This window comes from Thamnophis elegans, chromosome 2 (genome assembly GCF_009769535.1).
Source record: "Thamnophis elegans isolate rThaEle1 chromosome 2, rThaEle1.pri, whole genome shotgun sequence".
Taxonomy (NCBI): domain Eukaryota; kingdom Metazoa; phylum Chordata; class Lepidosauria; order Squamata; family Colubridae; genus Thamnophis; species Thamnophis elegans.
In genome coordinates, this window is record NC_045542.1 from 64017591 (window position 1) to 64041472 (window position 23882).

The window sequence follows — 23882 nt, forward strand, 5'->3', positions numbered from 1 at the left end:
CAGATCTGAATCTACACCAGTCTGCCTATTAGATTCAGGCACATGTGGATCAATTAAGCAGAACATTTCTAGTTAGAACATATGGAAAAATAATTCTGGTTCATTTTAATGAAATATTTATTGACTTAAGAGAAAAACAAACTATCCAAATGTCTTTTTAGGGTGAGAGAAAATGACACACACTCCCAGGCCTCCGTGCAAGTGATGATGATATAGATCTGAGGAAACTTGGAAAGTGTTCCTCTTCTTATCTCACCCTCCACTCCCACCCCCATCTTAGCAGTGCTGAGCAAGATTAATGAGATTTTCCAATTCTGAATAGCTTCTGGGAGGAAACATTAAGAAACAAACCCTCTTGCTCCCTGAATAAAAGTAAGGAGCTGAGAACAGAGTCCTTTCCTCAGAGGGAAAGATCAGAAAAGGGAGCCGCTTCCTGCTCCAGTTTGGTAAGAGCCAACAAAGGTGGCCTGAAGGGATAGCAGTTCACGAATGCTTGTTCAACACAAATGCTAAACAGCAGAGAATAGAGTACATTCAGATTGATTGGAAAAGCCTGACTACCCAGTGGTTTCAGTGTGCTGTCTTTAAAAGGTGTTTATGTCATAGAACAGGTAAGATAGATGTCCTAGCATGCTCCACACACAATATATTTAAAATGGCACGGCTAAACATCTGCATGTCATGCTCTCCTGAAGTATAAAATGTGTAATCTGATAAAACAAATCCAAACCACAAGCCCAAAAATATGGTTTCATTTTATTGCTGCTATTTTTTTCTCCCACACATATATTTCGGTGTACAGGTGTGTAAAACTATAGTGCTTAAGCAATAAGCCAGCTGCATAGGTGGTTGATGGCTTGCATTCCATTAGGTTTCACAAATTGTGGACATTGACCTGTTCTTTGGTCCTTGAATTAAGACAGAACCAGAAGAACGATCTGAAAAGCTTTAGCAACTTCCCTTTCATAGCTGAAAATCCAAAGGATTGCTTTGCTCAGTCCTAAGGAGCCAAGCAGCCACTTTCCAGTCGGGCTACATGCCCAGAGCAAATTGTTAAAGGGGTGCTTACTTGTCCCGCTCTTGCCAGTCTGCTTCAGCAGAAAGCAAAGTTCTTCCTGGGTTTCTGTTTATAGGATGTATATGGGATAAAATAGGATGAAGTCAAAGAAATCCCTGCAATTAAATAAAATTCACTTTAAAACCCCAATTTGTCGCTCAGCTAGTTAAGATGGACACTTTTCCAGCCCTCTGATTAAGGCTTTCTATTTATATGGTTAAGGAGACTATTTTCTTAACTGAAAAGAGAGGAATGTCCAAGTGGCAGGATGTGAATCGCTCTGAACATTAATAGAGAGACAGAGATGAAGGGGAAGATAAGAGTGGTGAAGGCAGATGAGAAGCAGATGAGAGGAGGAGCTCAAAGATAAACTGGTTGCCAATTCCTGCTTCTGGTCCACCAATTTCATCTCCCAAGCTGGGCTTTCAGATTGCGGGGTGGATGGGCGGGGGCTTGGGTCAGGTTGATGCTTCCAAATACCAGATCTGGCTGCAAGAAATCTAACTTCATCCATGATAAAATTGTTTCAGATCATTGACAAGGGGAGAATACTCTGTAGTTCAGGCCATCTGGGTGATTTTTGAACCTTTGGATATTGTGGAAATTGGATGCTTTTTGTGATTTCAGCATTGACAGTTGTGAGCTTGATTCCTGTCCCTGCTGTAATGCTGTGGGGTGATAACAGCTAGAAAAAGAGCAGGGAGTTCTTTTTGTCAATACCTCTTTGCAGAAGGGAGAGGTCCACAAATCTTAAAACAGGCACTATTTCAACTCTTCTTCCTTGATGCCTTTGTTACTACACATTCACATTTAAGTAAGACTATCCAGAAATTTCAACTGGAACAATGCGTGGCAACCTGTATGCTTTTGGTACAATCTCATGACTGGCACTTAACATCATGGCTGTGGAAGCTGCTTTGACTACTAGCGGCTTCTGAGTATAATTTAAGGTGTGAGTTATTTAAGGAATATCAGTGTCTTTTCCTATGTCCACCCAATCTGAGCAATCAACAAATGCATGCTGAAGATTCCCACTTAGTTTGAGGTGTGCTTAAAGAGCACAAAAGTGAACTTTCTACCAGACTTCCCCTTCTTTAGTTGTCTTGTGGCAAGGCTAGCTCCCTCTCTCACAGCCTTCTAAAAGCTGGTTAATTTTGGAAGACCTTCAGTGACTGAAGAAGTATAATGGATAGAGAAATGATTTGCTGCTACAATAAAGGACAATTATTTTATTATTGTATTATGATCATGTGCTTATTTTTATATAGTTATCCTTGTGCTTGCCACTTAGACTTTGTTGGATTGAAGCAGTCTAGAGACTTTATAAAGCAAATAAATAAATCTTACATCTGCTAAATGAAGGTTGGAGAATCTGCCAGTCTCTTACGTTGATGCTCTATAATTTCACTTCACAGGAATTATGCTAGCACAATGATTGCATTACACCATGGTAACTTCAATCAATGTAACTGTTAGAAGATCATAATTTCATATTAAAAAATAGGGAGCAAAGGGAACATACAGCTGCCTTAGCTTGCATCATTAACCCACTGTTAAGTCCTCTCTCCCACTGACATAAAATTGTATTCTAAAATGAGGGGAAAAGCCACCTCTTCCTACTGCTATTGCACACCAATACAAAAAGAATCAGTGAGATGAAGAAGTGTGTGGTTTGAGGAAACTGAACCCAGTGGAATGTAAAACATGTTATTAATTCTAATGGAATGTTTATTTTGTTGTTCTGAACAGAATTAGTTCAACTGTGATAATATATAACTTCTGCCAGATGTCCAATATATGTTGATAGAAAGGAAGGATAACCAATTAATTATATGCACTTGCTGGCCATTGACTGAATAAACATCACTATACTATGACCCACCTATACTACCTGCCTACCTAATTAAAAGATATTTCTAGCTCACCCCAATCTGGATACCCTGTACAGTAATAATACTATTGAGTATTATTATCGTGACACTGAAGTATTGTTTGACCATATTGTGGCATTAGCAGACAGCCATTTGGCTCTATGCAATCCATTATAAGCATTATACATCTTGGATAATTTTCTCTTATGCAAATGAAATTCATGGACAAGCCTTTATAATAACAAAACATATCAACAAAATCAAGAAAATTCCCATAATTTGGAACTACCTGTATACCTACTCTTGAAGTTGTAATCAAAGCATCTGAATATTAACTCATTTTAGCTGGGCTTGTCTTATTATTGGCATGCCAAACAATTTCCAGTACAAACCTTTCAATACTAGCACTACCTGTGGGAGATTCACGACTGCCTTAGCTCTGAGGGCATCTCCATGGGTTTGCAATGCTAAAATTTTGGCAAGGAGTTTGTGAACACACAAATGAAGTAAAAGCTGAAAGAGCTTTAAGCAGAGGATGCCATTGCAGGGCCCAATATAGGCAAGAAATATCCACAGCCCTTTTTCCCCCTTAACTATTAAATATTTTCTGTGTACTTAATATGGATGGTAAAATATAAAAACAATGCTTTTCTCAGTATTAATTGGTTTATGCTATACCTTTTTCTGGTTGTTTTATTGTATTATAAAATACAAGTAATGCATTAGAGAAAACGGGTATTTGAAAGGTACAGCAATATATGTACCATATAAGCTAAACTTGTGGCACTTTAGATATTTTACATTTTTAAAGATAAGGGGGAGTGTTTTGGTGCCTTGCTGGTGCCCTGCCATTACAGCAGAAGGGGGCAGGGAAGATGGGTTTATTGGATAGTATTCAGTGGTTGGATTCAAATAATTTAACAACCAGTTCTATGCCATAATGACCAGCTTGCTGGCATAGCTCGGTGGTCATGTGAGAATGTGGCCTTGGCCAACTCACGTTGATGGGCGCTTCACCTTAGCTGTTACAATGTAATAAGGATTAACCAGAGAGGCAGTTTCTGTAAGCAGGGCAATAAAGATTAGGCTAGAAACAACACTAGAATTTTTCCTTCCTGCATTCCGTACAGGATTAGCCCTGTAAAGTGGGGAAAAAATAAAATAAGATTTCTTCCAACAACCAGTTCTCCAAACTGCTTAGAAAGTTACGAACCGGTTCTCCCAAATAGGTGCGAACTGGCTGAATCCCATCACTGGTACTATTACTGTAACTTCAAATGTGGGAACTGGGGGGGGGGGGTGACAATGGAAGAAGACCAGATCACCAAACCGGCTTGTACCAGGATCTTCAAGGCCGTTTGCCTTGAGAATCTTATGTTACCACTTTGACACCTCTGAATTTCTCAAAACATCTTATTGGCATCACATTGATTGGCCAGGGAATTGGTCATGGTGGGAGGGAGTGAAAAGTGAAAAGAATAGCTTTGTATTTTTGCGCGGGAATACCAGATTCCATCTGGCTTTACTACAAACAGTTTCTTTCAGTAAAAGTTCCTTTGCGTTAACTAAATGGAGCCATGAGTCTTAGTTTCCTGAAAGAGTAGACTGGGGAAAGTCTGACACTTGAATTGTACAATTAAACCTATATATGGCATTGTTGCGGGAGGGAGACGCCGGCCTAGTGCTTATTCTCAAGGTCTAAATATGTCTCCTCATGGCCTGCATCATACACAGTCATACTCTAACCTCTTTCATGCCATAATGTGGACAAGTTCCTTCACTTTAAGAAATGGGTCAGACCATGCATCTGCTTCCACAGCAGACATAAAACCTTTGCCAGCTCATGCAGAGTGATCCATTTCCATTAGTTAAGATGCTCTCCAGGGAGAAATATTTTTACCAGCAACTGTTTGACACTGCTGTAGGGAATGAAAGCCCTTGACTGAAAATGTGGTCATGGGCAAAATCTGGAGATTTCACTTGTCTTAAGAATCTGAAAAGGAACTTTGAAAAATAGAAGTGACAAAAGGCCTGAGATTCCCTCCCTTTTGATAAAGACAATCTTATAAATAATCTCCCTTTGTACTGTAGCTTCAATCTTCTTTCATATGACTAGCCTAGACTTAAACTGTGGGTACACAAGAGTTGTATTCACCATCATTCTATTGGCCCCTCAGCCCTCCCACTTTGTACTTAGTTTACATAGTACATAGACTGCTGTACCTTGCAAATATCTGTTTTCTCTAATGCATTATTTGTATTTTATAACACTTTGTACGCCACCGGAGTCTGCTTCTTCCCAGTACATCAGCTTATTTCGAGAGCTGAATTAGCATTTTTCTCCATTTATCTGAAATCAGAGCCAAGCTGAATATTTTCTGCAAAGTTGGGGCTTTGGGCTTTGCTCTGAATTCATTGCCCCTTACAGGCTGTAGCATCCAGTGCAAGGAAACTAGTGAATAAATAAGGCATCATTATCAGTTAATGCAATCTTAGCCATTATAGCTAGCTTCTCAGTGCCTATTTCTAAAAAGAGCCCGCCTTGAAGGCTTATATAAGCAATACTCAAAAATCTGCTTCACCATGCGTTTGAGGGCTCAAACCAGATATTTCTTCTCCTGTCCCCAGGCTGTTTGTTACAAGTACAACCAAGCTTAGAGGTGTTGCGAAACATATCTGGTTGCAACAATCCTATGATGCTATACTTCTGGCATCAATTACAATTACAATACCAGAGTTGGAAAGGACCTTGGAGGTCTTCTAGTCCAACCCCTTGCCTAGGCAGGAAACCCTATACCATTTCAGACAGATGGCTATTCAACATCTTCTTAAAGGCTTCCAGTGTTGGAGCATTCACAACTTCTGGAGGCAAGCTGTTCCACCGATTAATTGTTCTAACATCAGGAAATTTCTCCTCAGTTCTAAGTTGTCATTAGTTTCCACCCATTGTTTCTTGTTCTGCCCTCAGGTGCTTTAGAGAATAGTTTGACTCTTTCTTCTTTGTGGCAACCCCTGAAATATTAGAACACTGCTATCATGTCTCCCCAGTCCTTCTTTCTATTAAACTAGACATAACCAGTTCCTGAAATCGTTCTTCATATGTTTTAGTTTCCAGTCCCCTAATCATCTTTGTTGCTCTTCTCTGCACTCTTTCTAGAGTCTCCACATCTTTTCTACATTGTGGTGACCAAAACTGAATGCAGTATTCCAAGTGTGACCTTACCAAGGCATTATAAAGTGGTATTAACACTTCATGTGATCTACTTCATGCATCACAACTACTAGAGGCTTTTTAAAAGAAACACAAGGTGTCCTAATTCCACACACACACACACCCCACTCCCAAATAACTGTTAAAGAAATGCATACTGAAAATGTGGATTGGAAGAGTTGTAATGCTCAATTGTATTTTCCTTTTGTGTGATGTCAAGAGGATTTTGATGAGTTTAGGTACTCTGGCAGCTTAAGGGTTTACTTCCACCCTTTTTTTAAATTTTATTTTTAACATTTAAAAATATTCTTGATTTACTGAATGGAGAACTGACTGATTTGTGTTGTTCTCTGCCTGTTCTCAGTGTTTTGAAGCCAGCAGAAATTAAATCCCCAAATGAAAACTGAAGACTTTCATAGGTTACCAGTCCTGACTTCTGGCAACCAAAATGCAACTGATTCGGATCCAGATGACACAATCAGTCATAAAGCTTGGTTAAAGAGCCTAAAACAACTAGGATTGGGGTCATGGAGCTCACAATCAGTCATAAAGCTTGGTTAAAGAGCCTAAAACAACTAGGATTGGGGTCATGGAGCTTTTTAACACAGTGTGTTAAACATCGCTGATCTATCTTAAGAAACAGAGACTTGTCTTTGTAATATCTGCTCTCTGAGAGAATGCAGTGGGTCATATAAATTACAGTTTCCATGAGTGCGATCTTTTCAAAATATCACAAATTCTGTACATGTGAGTAGGTTATTTCCTGAAAGTGATGCAGATGGCACATTTTGGAAATGTACAAAGGTCAAAACATATCATGTCGAAACCTGTCTTTCATTAGAAAAAGCAATGGCACTTGGTGCATTTTGTTAGAATTTCCATATCAAAACTGGAAATTGATGGCACAGTGCAGCCTTGCCCAATCTGCATGTGCTATATGTGCTGGATTACAATTCAGATCACTCCAGTGAACATGACTAAACTGGTTGGGAAAACTATTAGGGGTTAACACATAAAACAAGCAAATGGTTTTTCCATATTTTTTAATTACCAGCTAGCCAGGGAAAAACTCTCATTGTAAGTGCTACTTGAGTTGAAGAAATGAGTAGATGACACTTTTTACAACATAAAGGTAAATACTAATCAAAATATTATTAAGGAGAGATAGATATCTCCAGAAGCTGATTCAAATGAGAATACATGTGTTTTTGGTGTTTGGTGTAAATAATCTAGTATTATTGAACTACTTCATTAGTTTCATCTTCGTGTTTCTCCCCAAGTCGGTAATCCTTTAAAGTCAATATTTAATACAATATATTATATATTACTTTATAAGGTACTTAATACATTAGTATATTAGCAACTGTATATAATTTATAAACAAACATATTAGGCTGCATGCTCTCTTTCTTCTACTGACAAGGGTGAACAATCAAAAAGATTCAAACAAGATTCTATAAGGTTCGAAATTGTACATTGCGATATGTCCCAAATTTGCTTTTTCAAGAGGCAACTGGATTTTCTGGTTTTTTCTTTGAGGACATTTTGCTTCTTATCCAAGATGCTTCTTCAGCTCTGAAGAAGTTGAAGAAGCTTCTTGGATGAGAAGAGAAACATCTTCAAAGAAAAACCTGAAAGCCCAGTTGCCTCTTGAAAAACTACTTTTGGGTCAACCTTAACCTGGATGACTGAGAATCTCCATAGATACATAGTGATTTGGTAGCCCATCTCTGCTCTGGTAAGCAGTGCAAATTCCAGTTGTTCAGGAAGAGAGCAAAAATGGAGATATTGCAGCAATAACATTTTTTTTAGGATTCACAGATATTGAATTTATCAGCTCTTTCTATTTGTTTCTATTAGAGAAATACTGTATGTTTAAGTTACTCTATTTTAGGGATAATCCCACCACAGTATTTTTCCTACTCTAAAGCCTCCATTGGGTATAGTTCACATTCATCCCTCACTGTAAACATACATGACCTGCAGGCACATTTAGGACAGATGCCTGCTTGAAAACTGGTATGAAAAAGCTGACTTTGAAAGAAATGTTTTTGAGAATGCCCTTTGGATACGTGACAAAAATCCTTACTTGGTAATAATACCGGCTTTTACCATCTCTTTTGTTTTTGATATGTTCTGATGTTTAATAAATAAACATGAAACTATATTTTTGATAAATGTCTATGGAGATTCTCAGTCATCCAGGACATGATTTTCCCAAGGGTGCTTTTTCAAGAGGCAACTGGACTTTCTGTTTTTTCTTTGAAGATGTTTCTCTTCTCATCCAAGAAACTTCTTGGATGAGAAGTGAAACGTCTATATTTTTGCTACCATATTAAGCAGGTGTGCCTGCTCTGATTTGGATATAAGAACTGATTAATAGTGTGCTGGGTGAAACTTCAAATGGAAATTAAGGTACCCAGAATGGTAATGGAAGATAAGCTCCTCCCCAGTTAGTCGTGCCTAGCATATATGTGCTACCTCCAGGTTAAGAGATGCCTTCGATAGTTATTCCCTGGGGAAAAACAAGGCAATATATGGTGGCCCTTATATCTTGCTCTGGATTTTCCCTCAAAGGTGATTGACTATGATACACTGGAGACCCCTTTGATCTGACCAACAAAGCTGTTCAACAGGAAACAGTTTAGGCATGAATATTTACAAATGTGATTCACACATTGATTTGTTTAAAGTCAGTAAAGTTTGTTTCTCAGTTGATATAATATAGATAAGTAATAAGCTAAAGCTTTCAAGCCACAAGATCGGCTTCATGGGATCTGTTCAGTCAAAATGAAGTTTGCTTGCTTACTTCTTTATTCTCAAATTTATACAGCTGCCATCTACTGAAAGAAAAAGAAAAACACAATACAAATATCAAAAACCAAAGACCCCCAAGCAACCCACACCAGCTCCATTAACATCCTGGCTCAGTGCATGGAAGAAAACCCAGGTCTTTTCCTGAAGTTTAGTAGGTTTGGGCTATCTACTTCACACTGAGCTTGTCGATCAGAAGGTCAACAGTCTGGCGGTTTGAATCCCGAGTGCTACATAACAGAGTGAGCTCCCGTTACTTGTCCCAGCTTCTGCCAACCTAGCAGTTTGAAAGCATGAAAAGATGCAAGAAGAAAAATAGGGACCACTTTGGTAACAGAGCTCCGTGGGCCTTCAGCGTTTAGTCCTACTGGACACATGACCACAGAGACGTCTTTTGACAGCACTGACTCCTCGGCTTTGAAACGGAGATGAGCACCGCCCCCTAGAGTCAGGAACGACTAGCACATATATATGGGAGGACCATTACCTTTTTATTCTCTGGAGAATATTGTTCTTTAAGGCAGGCTCCATATGGATTATGGGATCGTCTAATCAAAAACAGGTTCTTGACGTATAGCCTATCAGATAGATTTTTGTTTTTTGGTGGGTTTTTTTTTTGCTAGCCTGCTATATTTAAAGCATTATTAAAGCCACTGGTTGCTTGCAAGAATTAGGCTCACCACCGTTTTAAATTGTTGAAGCCTGACTCCAAAATCTGGTTCAAAAGTTCCAAAACTGCAAATAATGACATGGCTGCTACATCTCACACTTACAGTTTAAAATTGCATTTAAAACTGGAAACCTTTACATTTTAAAAGCTGGATTTAACACAGTAGCTTGGCATTCGCAGTTCTGTGCCAATTTCTCCAACATTCAGGCTAATGAGTTTGATGGCTCACATGTCCCAATCTGTGTGACTAGGATTATAATCTCAATTACCCAACACAGTAGGGTGGGAAATGCTACTTCTCAGCAATGCAAGGCTGAAAGGTCAACTTGCCCCTGCCTTTTGGAGACATAGGAAACATTCTTAAGAGAGCTTTTTGTGATGAATCCCCGTTCGAAGGCTTTCTCAGGCTGCCTCTATATTGCATTGACATGCACAGCCAGTCATGATGGAAATTTGCCCTTTAAATGCTTTGCACACCTCTCCTCTTTTTCTCTGTACCACAACATTTTGATGCACAAAATTGCACATCAAATGCCTGCCTCTGATGCATTGATCAGAGAAATGACAACCTTTTTGGGTACTTCCATTTGCCAAGATTCACACAAGGCTCAGGGCCCATGAGACATTAATATGCTACATGATCTGCCATCACCCCACCCCCACCTGCCAACTTGGTTTCTTATTATTCTTATGAGGTCAGGAATATAAACTGGCAACATGATCAGGCAGATCTCTTAAATCCTAAGGCATCAAAAGGTGCCATTCAACTAACCCACAGGCCAAACACTTGTTGCAACTGTCCTGTTTTGTCTTGGTATTGGAATAGCTGTAAATAGCACCATTTCTACCTCTTAGGAGGAGAGCACTCCATAAAATAGGGGTCACACTAAAGTTCCCAACTAGAGGACCCATAACAGGGTGTCGGTAGATGACCAATCAGGATGGGCAGATTCAATTTTAGCAAATTAAGGCACTGCCTGATATAGGTCAGTGCTAAAAAGAAGGTCTTTAAAGCTGTTAACCAGCATTAGTTTGTAAGCTAAAAAGAAGGTCTTTAAAGCTGTTAACCAGCATTAGTTTGTAAGCTATTAGCAACCAATGCAGCAACTTCAGAATAGTGTTCTTATGCAGATATTATTCTGAAGGTTGACCTTTCAGAACTCTAGCTTCTAGATCATTTTCAAAAACAGCCCAGCATATAGAGCACTGTAGTAGTCTAGCTGTAGACTAGAAGAGACTAGTGCTAGGAAGCTATGTAAAAAGCAATTGAAGCAGAACAACAAAAGGAAGAAAAAAGTAGTGACTGAATTTTTATGGGACAAGAAAGTTAAAAGTGTTGTGGAAAGTGATTTTAAACTTTAAAAAACCTCTATGAATTTAAAGAAGTAGAGATATTATTAGATGATAAGACTCCAATGTAACTTTTATATTCTGCTCCTGGAAAACTTTACTTTCACTAAATACTTCCATTAGTATTAATTCCATTACTATTAATTTTCTATTCTATGGAATGGGTGATTTGTGCCATCAGCTATTTAGTAAATGGCCATATGCCACGATAACCATGTTGTGGTAAGTGGTGGGGAAGCTATCCCAATCCTCTAAATGAGCCCACTCACTCAAAAAGACTGAGATCCTCATGTACAAACTTTTTGATCCAGGATACATTGAGTAGCACAGCTCCTTTTGTCCACATGGGGTCATTTGTTTTACAAGTGCAAGAGTTCTCAAAAAGCTCTTTCTTGCCATGGCAAATGATCTTCTAGGTCATTTAGAGGGCATCCTCTCATGTTTTCCTGGTCACCTTGAATAAAATTGATCTGGCATTGGTGCTTTTTACACACTCAGATCTGTGTGAGTAAAAATGACATTCAGTCTGGCTTCTATTAATGTTACACTACTTCTCTCCCCTCCCCATCTCTATTTCCTTTCTAAATCCATCATAAAACCAACTGAAAATAAATTTGGTTTTCATGCACATCATTCATCTCTGGCATATTTGACAACTGCAAATATCCCAGCTTTTCATTTTGTTGGTTTTATTAGTCAAGACAAAGTACAAAATACACAACCCCTTCTCTACAGAAACTGACACTTGCTATTTTTCCTGTTATGGATTAAGATTAATCCATTTCATTGTCGTTTAGCTTTCAGCACCTACAAAATCACTACGGGGGGGGGGGGCAATGTTTTCCAAACATGGGACACACTTCAAGAGTCACAAATGGAGTGGTAGCAAATAGCCTGGTGCAACGAGAGGCAGGTTTTCAAGGAGTATTACCCTTCAATGAAAAGTAAAATGAAGAGTCATTGGGGAACTATTTCATGTTTTCTTCATCAATTATCAGGAGTCCACAACCTAGAATAGGAGTCTTGGTGAGTGATTTATGTTGCAAATTAGAACTGTCAGTCTCAACCTGGGGGGAGAAGGGCCGCTTTCAAAGTTCAGATCAATACAACAGCATTTGAAAATATCTTCTATATCTAGAGTGGAGATGAAAGGTTGCCAGGCATCTTTAGATCTTCAAACTGCTCTGATCTTCACTACTTAATTAAAGGCCTCATGTTGCAAGCTGCAAAATCCTTAGGAATTCTGCACACCTGTCTCTTTTGCCACAATAAATTGGACTTAAATGGGTCTCAAGACCTCCAAGCCCATTATTTTTATCGATGTGAAGGCTGCATAAGATGCCATGTTCTTGGCAAAGATGACAGTGGACAGGCAAATGGGATGGATAATGGGGAGTCATATGTTTAAAGACTTTATAGGGACTGGATTAGGAAGTGTCTCATTTTCCTTTGTTCTTTTCACATTTCCTAACTCCATGTTCTTGCCATAGGTGTGTGGTAGCAATTGAAGTTTGCTGTGGAAGACTTTAAAATAGGACACTGACGGTAGAGGGGTCTGCATCAGTGCAAGAATTGAGAGATCATATGGGGTAACTTGCAAAGCCTGCAAAAGGCCTATAAAACTTACCCGAGCTTTTAACCACCTTTTGCTCAGCTGCGGCAGTGAGATGAACACACCAGCCATTCAAACTTGAAATGATTTTTGTTTGGCCCCTTCTGTTCAGAAAAAGGACATTGCCTACTTATCCATCCTGTATCCTTCTCTCATCCTGGATAATTTTTCTCACCTCTTCTGCTTTGGAGAAACTTTCCAGTACTACATGGTGTCTTGAAAAGTAGCAGGCTGCTTTATAGCGAACTAGGAGTGTGGATTGTGACATTTCAAAGAAGGCTACGAAAGAGTTAGAGTCACCAGCAATGAAATAGAGCTTCACTGAGGGGCAGTGAGAAAGCCATATCCACATTTTTTTCAAATACTTAGCAAACCAATCTCCTCGGAAAATGGAATCAAACTCCTGGATTTAGGGGTGGAAGGGGAAGATGCCAGAAGAATGAAGATGCTGACTGCAGGGCCAAACATTTAAAGAAACATATATAAATCACAACTTTGTACAAGGCAATTAGCCCAACAACTGGCAAGATTATAAAATATCTGAAACAGTAGCAGACATTTGAGGGATACTTTGGAAGCAAACACTTGACCAACTTTGATTGCAAGAGCCAAGTGAATAATTGGAGGAATGAAGCTTTGTAACTGGTGGAACTCAGAACTGGTAACTCTCTTAAAGAACCTAGCCACTCTTCTAGCTAGTGCCCAAGGAAACATAAGGAAAGAATCCCCATTTAATGTTAGGTGTAGGTTACACATAAAATCCTTTTTTTTTTGCAAAATGTCGTTCCTTAATGCCCAATCACCATCACTTGTCAACAATTAATCAAATTCAGTGAGAAGAGCATGAGCACATGTTTGAAGGGAGAAAGGGGGAGTGACTCTAAGTAGGACTCATTAAACCATCTGGCTAGGCAGAATTTCAAAGGCAAATTGTGTAATAGGATCAATAGGATTTTTGATTATTGTAATAGGATGTAATAGGATTACTTTATTAAGTAAAGTTGAGTGTTATTCAGTGTAACAGTAGCAAGCCCCCCCAACCCATCCCGCTGGTAGGGTAGGGTAGGGAAGGGAAGAATTGTTGCTGTTCAGTGATGTCTGAAAATAAGACAAGAGAAAAAACATGTCACTACCTTATGCAAACTGTAATACACATATGAATATATATATATATATATATATATATATATATATATATATATATATATATATATATATATATATATATATATGCACATATGAAAGGGCATGCATATGTGTTTGTATGCTTATGTGAGTTTTGTGTGCATGCTAAGGAAAACATTTTTGTTTGTACAGATATAAAACTTTTGGAAAGCAACATTATGAGTCCATCTGCTCAGCTTCTAGAAGATTTAGCTTGGAAATCATTATGTTGTGGCTATTTTGGCATTCTGGATAGTGTTGTAAACAGCCTCAAATGATTGAGATTATCTCTCCTCCCCCTCCCCCCACACTTGATATAGTTATTTGGTATCTTCTTCAGCCACATCCTGAGATTAATGTTATCACTGGAAAATGAAAAGCTCTATTAATCTTTTATTTCCTTAACTGAGTTTCCCCGAAGACAACAATGGGCTCTGCTCAGTATCTATGTGGTTGCACATTAGCTGCTGTTTTCTCTGGCTGGCTCCAAGCAGCAAGCTTCTATTAGCAAAATTATATGATTAAATTCAAGAAGGTGCAGGAGGATTGGCTACCATTTTTAACTGCTTTATTGCTATCAGCGCTCTTGGAATTAGCCCATCAAAGTACTCTAGTGGGTGGCAAGACAGCGGAATATGCTGTGTGGCATATATCCTGGGGAGTTTTGTTTAAAAGGGAAGTTGCAAAAGATAAAAAAGAAGTGCGTTTTTTAAAATCAATGTTATTTTATTTTAATGAGATATACAGAGAAACAAAAAAGGACATATTTTTTCATAACATCTTCTTGATATTCAATAAGAATAAGAAGACCAAGAGGATGATAATATAAAATCTATATTATCTTTTAGGTTATAGGTTGACATTATTGCCCTTGTGACTCCTGTAAAATGTTATGTTTGACATCTAAGGTAAGGTAAGGTTCCCCTCAGACATATGTGCTAATCGTTCCTGACTCTAGGGGGCAATGCTCATCTCCGTTTCAAAGCCACTATCCAAAGACGTCTCCGTGGTCAGGTGGCCAGCATGACTAAACGCCAAAGGCACACGAAACACTGCTACCTTCCCACCAAAGGTGGTAACTATTTTTCTATTTGCATTTTAACATGCTTTCAAACTGCTAGGTTGGCAGAAGCTGGGGCAAATAACGGGAGCTCACTCCATTACACGGCGCTGGGATTCGAACTGCCCTACTGCTGACCTTTCTAATCAACAACCTCAGCCTCTTTAGCCACTGAGCCATCACGTCTTAGGAAAAACTTAGGAAAATAGAAAAAATAATATTCCTGATTTTGTAATGCCCTTGATTGGTACTGTAGACATTCTTGTTATTGTGTTCTGCTGGAGGGAAGGAAGGCGCTTAAACTTGAAGATAAGGTATCCCTGGAACGTCAGGTAGTGGCATGGCTTAGTTTTATGACAAACAGAATTAGTTGGGGAAAATTTCTTGGTCTGAGAGTGATATTTTTCATAAAATATAAAATGGTAGCTCTGATATTACTTAATATTATGCTGTTTTCATCCTGATATCAACTATTACCCCAAGATCTCTTTCTTGAACCCAATTGTTGTAATGTTTTTGGCCTGCATGTTCCAGACTTCAGTTGGAAGGTAGAGCGTTTTTTTTAAACTTATTATTGAACTTGTATGTTGCCCACTCACCAAACTCTTTTTTGCCTTCTGTTAATGTAAAAATTGATCTAACTTTCTAAAGTATTCCTGCCTCTAACTGCCATATACAAAATGTCTGACTATATTAATACAAGCTAGTCTAATATATCTTATGGTTGTGCTTGAACAATAAAAACTGGCCTTTTATCTAAGAACTATACATCTGTGATTTCCCATCCCCTCCTTGCCAAACTTTATTCACAATCTCATCATCCATTGATTTTGCAGTTCCAAAATGTGTAATTCTGACATGGGCAGCCTTAGACAATGTGTTTTGATTTGGCTGCACCTTCTGCAGGGTCATAGTACTTCCCATGGAGGAGAGTTAAATCTAACTATTCTGAGAGCCAATTAATCTGTTCAAGCCAACAGCATGTGTGATTCAAGCAATTCCTTTTCAGACTGTACTGCAAAAGGGTGGGTAGTGGGTGATGCAGAAACTTTTAAACAAGGTCATCACAGTGGATGTTAGCTCCAGTCTCCTGTTTCATCAGAAATGGAAGGACAAATCATTCATACCACATCCTATCCTTCTTTTGTTATTCACATGACCTCACTTACTCTTTATTTCTAATGTTTTCTTTTATTTTTCACACTTTCCTTGCACTCACAGCTTGAGAAAGTAAATTGCTGCAAACCAAAACAATGTATGTGCTTCAGATCTCATTGACACTAAAGCAAACAAGAAACTTTTGATTATAAGATAATTTGAATCTATGTCTTCCATAACCACTAACTAGAGGCACTGTAATAGAAAAAGTAGAAAACTTTGCCTGCATATTAGCTTACCGTAATGTTTTTGTGCTGAATATTGTTAAATATATCTTCTTTATCTTTTGTTGGTGAACTACATGTAAGATATCTATGGAGATTCTCAGTCATCCAGGTCATGGTTGTCCCAAAGGTGCTTTTTCAGGAAGCAAATGGACTTTCTGGTTTTTCTTTGAAAATGTTTCACTTCTCATCCAAGAAGGTTCTTCAGCTTAGACCTTCAAAGAAAAAACAGAAAGTCCAGTTGCCTCTTGAAAAAAGCCCCTTTGGGACTACATGTAAGATATATATATAGTCAAGTTCTATCTCAAGAGAACATGTGAGAGGAGCTAAAGTATCTGGCTTACCCACATTGATCTCCCCTGTATTACTCGGTTTAGGACCAAGCAATTGGTACATTTAATATAGACCATGAGATTTTGAACATCAGTGGCAATGATTTGTCCATATGATTAGCCATGTTTAAGCAGAACTTGTCAGTGTACTTCAGGATGTGATATTAGGGAAAGAGGCAGCTATTTTAAAGAGCTACAGTCACACCTCTGTTCTCCCCAAAGCATCTATTTGCCACTTACCCCCCCCCCCCCAGTCTCCAACTTGTGAATCTTTAACTAACTGTTGCTTAATATCATGTACCCATGCTTTTTCTTAGCCCTAGTCCATAGCTGAGGTTGGCTAGCTTTGGGTTTGTGTTATTGTTTTTTTTTTTCATGGAATGATAGAATGGACAAATGGATATGGAAGTAATTCTTCTCTTGATACACGTTTTGCTTTTGTTATACGGACTGATGCTTAGGTGGTGACAGAGCTGATAATACAGTAAGAATGCATATGCACGCGTGCTCACAACCAGCGAACTGCTTGTGAACTGCTTGTCTGCATTATTAGCTTAATCCTTCTCCTGAGTTATCACAATTAACTATAGTGATGATGATGACCTGGCCATTCCCATGTTTTATCTCTTCCTAAGATTTATATGAACATAATTACATCACCACACTGCCGTATTTCAGTAGCTGCAGGAGATCAGCAGGGTGGTAGAGACTTCCCACTAAAATAGTAAACTTACCCAACAGATGAGGTAGTAAAAGGTAGAAAAAAACCTACTATACCAATCACTGTCAAAACTCACTTCCTCCATCATCCAGCTTGTACACATACAAATTAGGGGAAATGGTGGGTGTTTTTCCCACCAGCAGGAAAATCCACTAATTGCTGCAGTAACTTTCCCCATAGTAAACTGTTGGAATAATACAACTCACTGGCTCATTAATGAGGCAGCATGCAGACCACCTACTGTATGTAGACAGGACAAATTTATGCTGACATATGGTACTTTGTGCCATCTCGGGGACTGGAGGAAAGCAGCTGCTTGGATGGCCCTTTGAATGGGAAGTGCTGAATAGAACCAAATACCTACCGATTAGCTTAATAGAAACTACAGCTTCCCAATGCAGCATTAAGCTAAACAGGGTTGGAATTTAGAATCCAACAAATGGCTCATAAGAGATCAACTTTCTTTTCCTTAAAAAATAACTTTGGAGGACAAAACTGCAGTGTATGAGAGAGAACATAAGAATTCTCCTCTCCTCCAAGATCCATGGCCTGGATCCAGATTTGGTTTCTGGAAGGGGAAAAAAATTGAATGGGAGAATCACCCAAGTCTCCCTTGTAATATTACTTTGGTCCTGGTTGCTTTGTGTATGCACAGAACCACTTCATCACTCATGATTACAATTTCTGGTCTTGCTAAATAATTTAGGGTGGTTAAATGCAAAACCACTCATTCTGACCTGGGGCAAAGAAGCAATAAAGGGGCAAATATGAGTAAGAGGTGGAAACATTTCACCTTCAAAGATAAATTGCTGTATTTTGTACATTGCCTTGAGACAGATACTGTAGGCAATGGCTTATAAATGTTTAAACAAATAAATTAAAACACCGGGAGATATTGATTTAGAGAGAAAGGCAACTTAAGAAAAGATTTTGATAAACGTTCATAAAATGATGGGAAAATATGTTCCAGTTGCCCCATTCTATTCTTGCTTAACCCAATGTTGGGAGATAACAGGTAAGAGATCTTCACATAGCCCATTGTGTAAGTTGTGCCATTTGCTATTACAAGATGTATTGAGGGGCACCAATGTGGACAGCTTTATGTGAGATTATTCCACAGATTCATGAACAATAATGGCTACCAATGACTACTCTTTACAATGACTATTGCCTGCAGTATCAGATATGGTAGACCTCTGTGTACCAATCAAGTAGGAAATAGATTTATGAAAATAATGAAATTGTTTGCTGCATAGCTGCTTTCCTCCCATCCATTTGTGGTAGTTCCAAAGGCAAGATGCTTAATTCTTCCTATAGATATTCAGGAGCCCTTCAATGACTATATTGATATGTGCTTCAGCCTTCAGATCAGGTTCAGAAGGTAATGTTGGTGAATTGAGGTTCAGCATCATTGCCATTGATCAAAAGAGTCTATCCTTCTTCTCTGTTTTTAATACATAAAATGGCTGGAAGAGGTCATCTTAATAAGTTGCACCACTGATATGCAGCTAACCCATTCATCTTTACTATCCTTTGTTGAGTCTAAAAAAGAGCTAATACTCTTAAATGCTATCTAGATTTAACCACATGGAAATAAAGGTAAGATTGAATCCCAGTAGGATGAATTTGCTATTGGTCACTAGAAAGTCTGTTAGGGAATGAGATTCAATTTATTCCAAAAAGGGTTGCTCTGTGTTCAACTCTTGCTGGATTTTCAAGAGAGTTGGCAAGATTGGCTATGTCCGACCAGGAGGTAGCACCTTGTAGAAAAAGCTGGATCCACATATTAAGCCTCTGCTATCACTCGAACTTTATCCTGAAAAACAGTCAGATAACTCAGCCATCCTACTAACCTGTTTTTGCAGGAACATGCTTTTGCTGCTGGCCTTGACCCAATATCCATGTATTGAACAGACATATCTAAAGGGAAATACAGCTGGGCTCCTTTGTGCTCCCTGCTATTTCACTCTTTGGAGATCTGTCCTTGGGGATGGTACTTGCACTATCAGTCCTTGGGGAGCCATGGTGGCACAGTGGTTAGAGTGCAGTACTGCAGCCTACTTCTGCTGACTGCTGGCTGACTGCAATTTGGCAGTTCAAATCTCACCAGGGTCAAGGTTGACTCAGCCTTCCATCCTTCTGAGGTCAGTAAAATGAGGGCCCAAATTGTTGAGGGCAATATGCTAACTCTCTAAACCTCTTAGAGAGGCCTGTGGAGTGGTATATAAGTCCTATTGCTATTGCTACTTACAGAATAGGCAGTCTGAAGAGCATAACCCTATTTCTCTCTCCTAAGGTGTGCAATGTAAGCTGAGTTTTAAAAGCCTTAAAACACACTAGCATATATTCTCAGTGCCAAAAATGTGTGTCACAATTGCCTCTGAATATGGTTCTTCCTTTGTTGAATATCCAATTTGTAGTCTCAGCACAACGGGTGTTGTTATTCATTAATATGTTTCTCTAGCAATTGAGATTTTGAGAGCCCAACATGAAAGACACTTCCCCTTTGTTAAGCATTTTCTTCTCCTTAATCATGCAGAAATTTCCCATGAATAATGTGAGATATAATTATTACCTGCAGCTCTGTTGAGCCTCCATAAGCTGCTCCTTAAAAGGCATTTTCTTTTTATTGAATTTCAGATGACCAAGAGCAAAATTATAACCACCTGCTATTAAGTACTGCAAACCAGACACCGTCACATGGTAAGACAATAAGCAAAAGATGATCAAAGTTACCAATGCTGTAACTTCTCCCTTTCTGCCAGTTATCATTTGCTGGTGAATTGTTAAACCAATGTCAATAGAATAGTTTATGAAACAATTCTTGTAAAAGAAATATTTATTCTATTGATGGTATTGCATGACAAGTCACATTGTTAACAATGAGAAAATAAATACGACCTAGTTACTCATATCCAAGAAACAAAACTATATCTAGAATCACATTCCTTTCCTGCTTCTCAGCTGCCATCACTATCTGCCTTGGTTTATTAAGACAGTTGCAGTGATTTGCTTAGATAGAACAGTGTTTAATCATTTCTGCATCTTAATATTATGCTGATGGCACTTACTAAATGCAATCATAGCAAATTCATCCTTCAATATAGCTACTATGGGTACTGAGGCTAGAGAAATGTACAGTGTCAGACTAGCTAGATTCATCTCCTTCCTCAGTGAATTCTGATACAATCTATACTGCATTTTCAGAACCATGACTGAAATTTAGAAATGTTTTCCTTTTGTGATGCTTAATATGGATGGGTTTGAGCTCCAGAATTAGTTCTTCACTTTCAAGGGATAAGTATGACTGATCAGTTGGTTGATTTATTGCATAAGAAGTGCACAACTTGTAATAGAACTAAGCTAACCAATTGACAAAAGGTAAGAATAGCAACACAAAGTAATTAGAGAGATAGTTAGGGAATACCTGGCTATATGGATGAGTTTAATTCTTCAGGATCCACCAGACCAATTAAAGCTAAGAGTTTTACAGAAACTTGCAGATGTCATCGCAAAACCCATTTCTATGACCTTTGGGGTGTCATCAAAGATGAATGTAATGCGAGAAGATGGAAGAAGGCCTAATGATGTACCAATATTTTAAAAGAATAACAAGAAAAACTAAGTAACTGTAGACAAATCAACTTTAACACTACTATTGGGCAAAACTCATAAAATCAGTCTACAAGCATTTAGGAAAGATGTCTTGCTTGTAGGAGCAAGCATGGGTTTATCAGGAAAAAATCATGTCAATCCGACCCACTCACCTTTTTTTTTGACAGACGGACCAGTTTAGTTAGCCATAATAATGTAATGCTTGTAGAGTTGCTTAACTTCAGTGAGGCATACAGCAAAATCTCCCAAGAGTTTCTATAGAGAAGAGGGCAAACCAATCATAACCAACAAGTATACAGCAATGGTTCCAGCTGGGTGACCTTGAGCCAATCACTCTCAACCCATTTCACAAAGTTGTTGTTGTTGTTGGGAAAATAGAAGAAGGAAGGTGTGTTAGATACTTATGTTTGCCAGCTTGAGTTATTTGTAAAAAAATAAAATAAAGGCAGGATATAAATAAATTAATTTAATAAATAAAGCTTGAAGGAAGCATTGAATGACAAACCACAGGGCTGCATTCTAGACCCTGTTCAACTTACTTATAAATGACTATGTTAAAAAGTTAGAAAATAAAGTATTCAGCTGTGCAGAATACACAAAGATAAAGAGAAGGTTTCTTTTTAACTTATTAAAAATAACTTGCAATATGAGTCTGGGTGGCACATAACTATAAAACAAATATCAATAGCAACAGATAACAAAAAAACCTCTCAAATTATACACTTTTAATGATTTTTCCCACCTTTGTTATTTTTATCAATAACTCAAGGTATAAACATATCTACGCTATGTTCCCTCCTCCTCCTGTTTTCCTCACAAAAACAATAATCCAGTTAGTTGACCTGGACTGAGAGAGAGTGATTGGCAACTTTCATTCCTAAAGTGGGATTAGAACTCATAATGTCCTTCTTTTTAATCTGGGTCCTTAACCAATAGTCTAATCTGGCTGTAACAACACATATTTGGGGTGTAACCACATATATTTAACATCACAAAATGAGCCCAGATAACATCCTAGCGCCAACACTTGAGAGATAACAATCACCTTATAGGACAGAGGAGAATTTTGAGAAGCTGGAACAATCGGCAGTAACCAGCAAGATAATGTTTAACAGCGACCAGTCAAAGACCTGTATTTAGGTGGGAAAAGATACCATATAAAGATGGAGGAAGCATAGTTGGCAGCAATGCAAAAAGGATCTGGGTGTATTGGTGAAGTTGAATGTGTGCCAGGAAGGTGATGCAGCTGCCAAAAAAACCTCACAAAAAAATAAAAGCAACTCTAACATAATTATAATGTCAAGATGAGGAAAAAACTGTTTTTCGCTCTTCTGCATCAGTCAGACTGCACTTAGAATATTGTAGGCATCATCCTAGCATAGAAAGGACATTGACAAATGTCAAACAAACTGGAGCTGATCCAGAAAGAGCGACTATGACAATAAGGGTCCTGGGGAAAAAGTAAGAGGTAGAGATACAGGCTTTTGGTATGTTTAGCCTGGAGAAGAAAAGCCTGCAGGAAGATGTATGATATTGACTTCAAGTATTCAAAGGGTCGTCATGTAGGAGACGGGGAAGAAATTCTTCTGTTTTATTTCAGGTGACAGAATAGAAAACATGGTTTACATTTCAAGAAACAGATTTTGATCAGGAGAAATGTTAAAGAAATGTTCTTGTATTGGAAGAGACTGCCTTGAGAGGTCCTGAACTCTTCTTTTCTGGAGGGTTATAAACTGAGTATGGATGGACGCATGTTGAGGATATTATAGCACAGGTAGTCCTCGGCCTACCACCACACTTGAGCCCAAAATTTCTGTTGTTAAGCAAAATATTTATTAAATGGGTTTTGCCCCATTTTACAACTTTCCTTGCCACAGTTGTTAAGTGAAATACTGAAGTCGTTTAGTAACAGGGTTGTTAAGTGAATCTGGCTTCCCCGTTGACTTTGCTTCTCAGAAGGTTTCAAAAGGGAATCACATAACATGTGGACAATGCAACTGTCATAAATATGAGTTCCCAAGCATCTGAATTTTGATCAGATGACCATGGGGATGCTGCAATAGTTGTAAGTGTGAAAAATGGCCATACGTCACTCTTCTCAGTGCTGTTATAACTTTGGAAGATCACTAAATGAACCATTGCAACTCGAGGACTACCTGTAGTGGATTCCTAAACTGGACAGAGGTTTGGGACTAGGTGGTCTCTAAGGTCCTTTCCGGTCCTTACATTCTATGACTCTGTTAGAATATTCATGACTGGTAGAGACATGATAACAAGGTCAGCCAATGAATAAGCATGATAACAAACTCAGCCAATGAGGTTTTTTGGAAACAGAAACTTAAGGAAGAAGTCTGGGCGTGCTTAGGCAACTGAGTTTGTGCAGAAGCTAAACTAGTCTGGGCTTGTCTGCTCTGAACTCTGAGATGAAACTGTTCTCTCCTTCTTGTGTTCTGCTTGTAATTTCTACCACGTTGAAAGAATCTACTATTGGTATTGTACATTTATTCATCTGTTATTATGGATATAAGGAAGAATGAATCCAGCTGAATCGGTTATCTGTGTGTGCTTTCTGGATTTGGTTTTTCTGCAACAAACTCTGACAGATTCTATAACTGCCCCTCCCAAAAATGTTGCTGAAATTAGCCTCCCACCCTCACCACTGAACAGGGTCATTGGGACTGCTGGATGTTATCATTGAGCCAGGTCCTTACATTTTCCTCCTCTGTGGGCAATGAGGCTTCCAGAGAAATTTATTGAATCCCATCATCCAAATCTAATAGTTCCATTTTCCCATGAATGTTTTTAACCTTTTTTGCTTTCTTGCTCCTGGGGTTTCCTACACAATCAAAAGGAGTTGCTTTTCCTCAGTTGCTTTTATCACTTACTCTGTCGCAGCAGGTTCTGAACAAAACACCTACTTTGGTCCTTTGCTCTCCAGCTTTTTATATAGCCAGGGCTGCTTCTACAGATACAGAAGGATGATTCAGAGATTGAGGCAGACAACTCCCACATGCACATACAGA

The 23882-nt window shown here is 38.6% G+C and overlaps 1 protein-coding gene across 1 annotated transcript in view; it reads left to right on the forward strand.

Moving 5' to 3' along the window:
* The window catches only part of SHISA6 (shisa family member 6), a 335906-nt gene that overhangs the window by 293414 nt on the left and 18610 nt on the right, over positions 1 to 23882 (forward strand). The window contains exon 4 of the mRNA XM_032208530.1: positions 19885 to 19947. Within this exon, the coding sequence (XP_032064421.1) occupies positions 19885 to 19947 (63 nt within the window). The remainder of the gene's footprint in view (positions 1 to 19884; positions 19948 to 23882) is intronic.